The sequence below is a fragment of the Sinocyclocheilus anshuiensis genome, unplaced genomic scaffold (genome assembly GCF_001515605.1).
Source record: "Sinocyclocheilus anshuiensis isolate Anshui unplaced genomic scaffold, SAMN03320099.WGS_v1.1 scaffold1733, whole genome shotgun sequence".
NCBI classification, from domain to species: domain Eukaryota; kingdom Metazoa; phylum Chordata; class Actinopteri; order Cypriniformes; family Cyprinidae; genus Sinocyclocheilus; species Sinocyclocheilus anshuiensis.
In genome coordinates, this window is record NW_015540961.1 from 366,261 (window position 1) to 375,436 (window position 9,176).

General features: G+C 38.3%; 1 protein-coding gene across 1 annotated transcript in view; it reads right to left on the bottom strand.

Annotated features, from left to right (window-relative positions):
• Positions 1–9,176, bottom strand: part of enah (ENAH actin regulator) — a 101,914-nt gene that overhangs the window by 15,901 nt on the left and 76,837 nt on the right. Inside the window, exon 6 of the mRNA XM_016488278.1 lies at positions 2,083–2,453. Coding sequence (XP_016343764.1) covers positions 2,083–2,453 — 371 coding nt within the window. The remainder of the gene's footprint in view (positions 1–2,082; positions 2,454–9,176) is intronic.

Consider the following 9,176-nt stretch of genomic DNA (forward strand, 5'->3'; position numbering starts at 1 on the left):
AATGTTGCTGAAATTAAATATGTTATTACCTCTGATTTGAGTCAGAGCAGCGATCATGGAAGAGAGAACACAGGCAGACAGCGCTGGAAGCTGCTAATGCTCATCAGTAAATCAGTGGAAAATAAATAGAAATCATGATTCTGTCTGAGCTATGCGTTTTAAATGCGTTTTTAACACGCACTAGTGTAAATGTAGCCTAACAGATGTGTAAACTGAAGACTATTTGAGCTTTATTAAAACTATTTGCACTGATTTATTGTGTTGGTTACATTTTGTTCCTTTGTGCAGTGGCTCTGGAGATGAGTCTTTGAGTATGTATAAACATCAACAAGCTGAAAAATAAAACCAAAGTTTTTTTTTTTAGATAATGTAATCTTGTTAAAATTGATTTCATAAAATTGGTAAAGTTCAGGAACCGTATAAGTCAAGGTATTGGTATCGATATCGAAAATTTTTGAACGATACCCAGCCCTAATAATGCATCTTGCTATATGCAAACTATTGCATCACCTCTAAATAACACAGATTATTTGATACAATGATTACACATACACTATGCTAAACTGCTCAAATGTTTAACACTTGAAATGGCAATTCCGCCTATCAAAGCCTGAGGCCAGACTTCTCACACATTATATGTGGAATAAACATCCCCTCCCCCACATTGAGAAGAAAAATGGCTATTTTTTTCACATGCTACTGAGAAATGTATGCAATCTGATGTGATGAACTCAACTATATATATAGACCCTTATTTTATATATATATATATATATATACACATACACATACATACACACACACACACACACACACACACACACACACACACACACACACACATAAAGGCCCTTTAAAGTCAATAGTTAATCAAAATTGACCTTATTTAGTTTCTTACCGAAAGTTCCTGGTCTTATTGTGAACAATTCATCTGTGCATGTTATTCTAAAGCCCCCCATTTGTGTTGACGATTGCTAAAGATCCATAGCCTCTCTCTACTGTCACCTAAATTCTCGAGTTCTGGCAGGTTAACCCATAATCCTAGTGGGCTGTACACAGGACAGCATGAGGGAAATGTGGTTAGTGTGTGCAGCTCTCCTTGAGTTTCGTCATCTTTCAAGCTGTTGATTCAGACTCTTCCAACATACTGACAGATGGACACGTCAGGAGAAGATTGCCTGTTGATATATTAAGACACAATGGGTGCTGACCCTTCCTTCATATAAACAATAGTCTTACGTAGAACTAGAGGCCAAATACATACTAAAGTGTGTTTTACAGCAAGAACAACAAAAGAAAACATCCAAACTAGAGATGCACAACATCGGATATCAGAGGAATTTATCCATTTAATTTTTATCTGTGATGTCTAGTATTGGATATTAACTTTTGGTCACTTGTTTCCGCCAATTTTTAGATGTTAAATAATGCTTAAATCTTAGAGGGACAAGTGTAGATTACAAAAGATTTAACCCTTCAAGAGCCGTTTCTTGAACATTGCTATCTTATAATAAAGAACTTACTTTTTTATTCAAACAAACTTTTTTCTTTATCAGACCCCCAAATGAATATTTATCCATATTTCATATTGTATATTATATATTGTTGTTGTTTATTCACTCAAGTATCACAACACTGATTTAACATTGACAAGAACAGCACAGATTTTTTTTTTTTTTTTGTGAATGTGGCGAGTTATTTTAAATACATACATTAAATATGTACAAAAAAGTACAGATTTTTGTTGTTTATTAGTTATTAGCCATGGCACGGAAATCAGCCAGAATTGTAATATCAGTGCATCCCCAGTCCGAACGCATTGTTAACTTTAAGGAAAAAAATTGTTTTAAATGAAATTTCAAGGGTATAATAACTGCAACACTGTAAGATGATTTCTAACTGATACTAACTGCATTTCACAGGCATTTGCATGCTAAGCATAGCGTACAACAGAAGAAAAGCCACTTGTATTGTTAGTTTGTGTTAAAACCTCACTAATTTTTTTACTCCAGCCTGTCTTGTTTACATCTTATCAGTCAGTCCTATCTATCAAAAGACTTTGGAGAAAATAAAGATGCTCACCGGCGTTGGAGATGCGTCTCCCTCTCTCCCAGTCCATCTGCTCTCTGTCCAGCTGCTCTTGGTGCTCCCTTTCTTGCTTCTCTCTCTCGGCACGCTCTCTCTCCATCAGCTCCCGCTCGGCACGCTCCCGTTCCTGGCGTTCTCGCTCCAGCTGCTCCTGCTCTTGACGCTCACGCTCCAGGCGCTCCAGACGTTCCTGCTCGTTACGTTCCCTCTCCAGCCGCTCTCGCTCCTGACGCTCCCGTTCCTGACATTCCCTTTCGGCACGTTCCCGTTCCAGCATCTCTCGTTCCTGCTGTTCCCGTTCTAGCCGCTCTCGCTCCAGTCGTTCCCTCTCTTGCTCCTTCTGATGCTGGAGCTCCTGCAGCTGCCTGAGGACACATGAGAGTAGAAGGGAATGCGTGAGTGCACAGTGAACCTTCAACTTTTCAATTACCAGGTAAGACCTTTAACAAGTTTGCCACACCACCCCAGGATCAGATTCTGATTTGGTTTCAGTAGTTTTGGTACAATGTACAATACAATTTAAAAGTCTGGATCAATAATAATAATAATAATTATTATTATTTTAACATTTAACACAACATTTAGCATCAAATCAGCATATTAGACTGATTTCTGAAGGATCATGTGACACTGAAGACTGGAGTAATGGCTGCTGACAATTCAGCTTTGTCACCACAGGAATAAATTACATTTTAAAATATATTAAAAACATTTAGTTTAAATTGTAAGAATTTCACAATAGTACTGTTTTTACTGTATTTTTGATCAAATTAATGCAGTCTTGGTGAGCATAAGAGACTTATTTCAAAAACACTTTAAAAAATCTTACAGTCCCCAAACTTTTCAGTCTCTGCCCATTAAAGTAAACGGGCTGTTGGGGGAATTAACAAGATGGCCTTAAAGGGCCTTTGGGACATATTCAACAACAAAGGCTTTTATAGATGACAAATAAAAATGACTTGAATGACTTGCTTTCTTCCAGATACTGAGACAGATGAACACTGAAATACAAGCAGCACAGTACATCATATCATACACTAGAGGGCAGCACACTCAAATGGGTAACAAGAGGTGTGAGAAGTGCCAACTTCAGCATCCAGACCAGCTTGCCTGCAGATGTTCTGCTAAGTAAGGGTTTATGAAAGATTTGCTTGTCAGTCCTCTTGTGCTTAACCAGCATCCAGCACATCCTCATGCCCAGGATTCCAGTGTGTAGAGAGCCAGAGACATTTAGACTGTGGACAGCGGGGACAGTAAATGAAGAAAAATGGGCTGTTTGCAATTCTGGCGCTGAAGCAGGACAGATGGACCTAACTCGAAGACGAGAGGCTGGACAAAGTGGAGAGCATTCATGAATGAAAGCAAATGTAACGCAAAGTGCCTAACAATTGAAGAGTCATCATGTAAGGTTCATCTTCCAGGCTGTCCTTAACATGTTGTCTTTTTACAACATTTTACTTCAAATAAACGTTTACCAAAAAAGAATTCTCACAATCATGTTGTTTCCGACATACTATAATAACAAATAAAAATTGATAATAAAATAAACAAATACATAGATCAATTTTAATATTAAACTGAGATATAGATTCTATATTAGCCTACATTTTATTTATTGGGTTAGTAAGAAATATTAGTACAAAATACAAAGGGTTCCTAATCAAAATTATTATGGGTTAACTTAATTAACAACAGTATAGGGCCATTTCTAATGGCAAGAGGAAAAGCTGTGGAAACGTGAGTAAATGATGAGACAATTTTCATTTTAGGAGGCAAACTATTCCTTTAGTTTGTGAAATCAGACAGCTGTCATGGGAAACTGGAGAGATGATAAACCACACATCAGTCTTGTCATCAAGGTTTGCATTAGAACAGGTGATCCTGCTCTTTCCATCTGGCTAATAACCTCCCACACGTCTTTTTGCATGAATGGGCATACATGATGTCATTTCCTGGGACATTGCCAGACACACCTTCCACTCAGCATGAGTGTCATCACCATGACAAATACCAGCATAGGTGCAGTGACATCATGCCTCCACATGTTTCCAAAGAAGAGAACAAGATGGGAAAACCACACCTCAATCTGAGACCCCTTTAGAAGATCAAGTTTATGCCTAAGGCTCCAACGGATGCAGTCACACCTGAATCGATAGTCCCTCCTGCTGTCTCATCAGTTCCGTCACTGAAATTGACTTCAAATCTCAGACCAAAGCTACAAAGCATGTGCAACACAGTATCTCAACTACTGGGCCATTCACATTTATAAACCCATCCACAACAAATACAAAATAAGATCAGTATCAAATATTCTACTTTTCAGGTAATATAATTCTGCATTTGAATATGTACATTTGATTAAATGCTGAACAATAATAGCCTCATCAACAAGCCTTGCCTTAAAAACATTACAAACCACTCCTACTCTAGCAACTGTTGTCATCTGCCTTATTATCGGACTCTTTTCTACTGAAGTTTACAGAATGTATCCAAAAATATAGTAAAACACGTTCTAGGCACATAAAACAGTGACACAATGTGCTTTACTCTATTTTCTTTAATTAAATGTTGAGAAGTGCATCCTGTGGGTTAAACAATCTGTCAGTCTTCATTCTCAAATTAATACATGTAACATCAGAAAGAACACAGACTTTTGCTCCAAGGTAAATTCATATAAATGTAACGACTTATGATTTAGGTCATAGTAGCGGTTCTGTTCATTTACACTTATGTTGTCACTTGAAATCTTTTTCAAATGAGGCTCTCTCTTCAGTTGATTCTGATGGTGTGTTCAAGTCATGTCGGGAGTATCGTATTTATGAATCGAAGGCATATGAATGCGACTACATAGTTGTAATTTTGAGTGGGAAACTGAACTTAGTCTAGAGTTTCCGAGTTGGGGGCATGTTAGTAAGAAAATATGGCGGACACAACAGATGCAGCATTTATATTGCTGGCAAATTCATTAAAACATTTTTTTTTTCCATTTAATATGAAACTAAGTAAGGTGTGGCTTAACAAGGGTCGATTCTTGAACATCTGAAACGGATACAACAAATGCAGCTGGGTTGAGTCGAGGGGAATAAAACTATATGAAGATCTTCCAAAAGGAGCTTCCATATGCTTGGTCTACTGCCCGAGTTCTCTATATCTGCTTAATTTAGTTGCCTTGTTTCAGAGTTGTTCTTGTACCTGGGTTCCCAGAGGATGTATTCTGAGCCACTCCATTATGAAATGCTGTTGAGGCATGGATTGCTGAGAGCGTGTCCCACTTCCCCCAAAATCCCTGCTGAGCCTGAGCCAAGCTCTCAGAGATGTAATTAAAGAGCAGAGGAAGCCTTGTTTATATCTGTGATAATATACTACCCCAAAAGACCATAGCAGCCATCCATAAGCCATCCCTGGATAGGGTTTTAGTACAAGCACCCTATAGAGATGAGCGCTTAAAAGAAATAGGGTCAAATGGATGTGTGATATGAGAGGCTTATATTTAATTTCCATGACACATATGGGTTGGGCGAGGTTAACTTTTCATGATGCAACTGCCGTGCAATCCCAGTGATCCTACAGGGGTGGAGAGGTCATAATAATATCAAGGGCTTCTTGTTTTCAGAAGCTGCTGAAAATAAACCTAGAACAAACATCACTTTAAACCAAACTGGCATTTGACCAACAGGAAAAAGGATTTATGGGATCAAATGTGTGCGCTCCTTGTTTCTTAAATAAGAACAACACCCCAGACCTGTTCGCAAGTGCAGTTGCACCTTTTTGGTTGAGAGCTTTATTTGTGCGTAATCCTATCGGACACATACACATTCCCTGGCATAGGAGATCACAACATTCTGAAATAACGAGCAGCACAAACACTTAAAATTAGAAGTGGGCCCTGCTCTCTCAGGCGAGAGACTGGAAGGGGCCAAAATATGGGGTTGATGGGTTCAGCAACCTGGGCTGCTACACTAAGAGCTTACTTTAGTAGGCCTTTTTTCATTTTCATATGTATCGCCTCTTTCTGACCATGTCAGGTAATAAGCAAGCACTCTAGTTCTTCAACATTCCAATGCATTTATGTAATAACCCCTTTCAACAAAACTCATGGTCACTTAAAGGTACGGTTTTGTTCCACTGCAATGACAGTGAAGCATGACAGGAATTGTTCTCATATTTTGGAACACATTTTGGATACTTGTCAAAGGGTCATCCAAAAACAATATCAGTTTGGAATCTGCATTAGCAATTGTACTGCAGTCTAGAGCATTCTGAATATAGGAAAAACTACAAGCAATGCAAAATTTGCTTACTTTTCCCCTCTCAAACACCCCTTCTTGAGCATGGAATAAGGGCTTAAAAGATGGGAAACATGCAGCAGATCCATTTATTGGCGTCTCCGTTCCTGACATCAGTTACCAAGGAAACAGTAGCGAAGGGAGTGTAGGCGGTTCACAGCCTGATTCAGAATGTCTTCCAACAACTTACTACAACAGATTCTAAAAGCAGTATGACTTCATTGGAGTTTTAAAACATTGGTGATCATACAATAAAAAATACAGGAAATTAATATACAAAAAAAATCTTTTTTTTTTCTCAAAACAAAAAAAATTCTTTATTGCATAGAACAATATAATTACATGGGGACTAGCCAAGTCGTCACATTACCCTACTATAAAATACCCTATTAGGAATCCTATTCGTGGAGTATTTTGTCACCTATTTTGAGTATAAAGTAAAAACATGTATATTTATTATACACTTACAATCTACGAAAACACTTTTAATATCTTACGCAGAGTTGTTTTAAGTAAATTCTAAACTTCTTTTTAGGATTTAAAAAAATATTTTACTGGTCAAACAAAGTCAAACAACACTAATTAAAACTCATTTACTTCTAACTCATTAAGAAGTAACGTATGTGAAGTTATGCATAACATTTACAACTTGAAGACACCAAAATGCTGAAGGAAGATTAGTGGTATAGAAGAAAATCATGAGTAGTCAAAAATATCACTACAAAACAGGGCAAATTACTGCAATGCTTGAAAAACAGAAAAAAAAAATTATATGCAGAAAAAAGCCAACACTGACTAAAAAATGACAGACCATCGTGAAAAAGTGAGCAGAATGAGCACCATATTGAAGTCTTTTTGGCACATGCAATTCCCCTCTCTCCTGGAAAGGCCCGGCAATTTTGTTAACATTGGCTGTGTCCAAGCTAAGCCATATGGCGTCTTTTGCAAGGCTTCCTACAAAATTTCAACAGATTTGGGCCCAGCTCACTGATTCCCCCTTACACAGAAGGAAGAACATCTTTGAAAAGAGAAGGCGGAAAGAGCTCAGAAAGCAGGATGTGGGCTTTCTGTAGCTGAAGGGTCATTCGTAAAGAGATGACAGACATCCGGACGTGGCTGCCAATGCGATATGGGTGCATTATTGTGCTGAAGTGTGAAGAAGTGGCTATGATTATGACAATCAGCTTTAAATGATGCCGTAAGTCTGCTAATGAGGTGGTGGCTCTTTTCTCGCCCTGCTAGCAGGGTACGGTTGGGGAAATGTTCTTTTGTGTCTCCACCTGACAGATGTGCCGAAAGCCGGCAGAGCAGCAAACTTGCATCAGCGTCCCACTGACTATTTTTATCCTCCCATTATACCACTTCATGTCTTTTTAATCAAATACTAATACAGTATATTTTGGCTCACAGAGTCAACCCATATGCCACTGCGGTCCTGCTGGAATTGGAACGGCCTATAGAAAAAAATGAAAGCTAAAAAGTACAAACTATACTTTTAAACAAGTAATCCCCTGGAAACCGCAATCCTTGATGTCCTGGTGATGGGAGACATAGCCAAATATTTATTTTTCCCAGCATGAAAGTAATACAAATGTAGCATGTCTCAGTGCAGGGAATGGCATGCAATTCAGACCTAAAGGGGTATAAATGCCCCACAAGATCATTTTTGAGGTCGTTCGAGAACTTTTTGTCATCATTTCATCGTGAGGTTTACAGAAAAGTCTCTAATTCAAAGCATGTGTGTACTAAAACTCTCCACAAAATTAAAAGACAAAAAGAATAGAATCGCAAAACAATCTAAGCCTCAAACATAGTGGTTGTTTTGCACAAACAAACAAAACTGGACACCGACTCATACTAAAAGGATTTAGATGTGAAAACACAGAGAACAGAGTGACAAATCCTATTGAAGTCTCAGTTCAAAAACTGCACTTTTCAGTCATTGCGTCAATATAATTGTTACAATGAGTATTAGGATATTATGCAACACCAATTTCCTCAAAATCATGTGTCATTTTAAAGTTGTCTGCACTAGTCAAACCTATATGCTATTAAGTAGGGATGCACCGATACCGATACTGGTATCGGGCCCGATACTGAGCTCCTGTACTCGTACTCGTACTCGTACTCGTAAAAATGCCCCGATACAAACGCCGATACCACACAACATGTGATAAGTGCCATATTCAGACAATGAAACACCGACAACAGAACAACAGACAGCAGAATGGAGTTATTAGAGATTAAGGATGTCTACGAAGTATATGTATGCAATGAATATAATGTTAAACATTCAGTATTAACGCCTGTATAGCTGATGTGCGCGAGTTGATAAGCAAAGCACGCTGAGTGGATTGAGCGCGCGGCGGCGCAGATGTGCGAGCTTGTCGAGTGAATATACCTTTCTCACAGACATCACTGGAAAGTTGAGAGCGCAAGTGATCTTTGATGTTCACTCACTTAGCACACGCATCATTTGGATTAAAACTAAATCGTAAAAATCGTAAAATTTATAGGGGCATTCACTATAAATGTCATTTATTTTTAACCTTAGGCATACACGACTTTCTGGCGAAAGTGAATCTAACAGCTTGTGTGAAATGCGCTAGGCTGTACTGTTCTGCATCAGTACAAATACGTGCACGCGTTGCGCGTGTTTAGCTTGCTTGAGTGTTTCTGCATTATATGAGTGGATTTGGAATATAAATCGCAGCACGTTTTAGATTTAAAAAAAAACGCGACTTCTATTTCTGAAAATATCACAGTTAGGAGATTTATAACGAGTGGTTCCCTGCATTATTA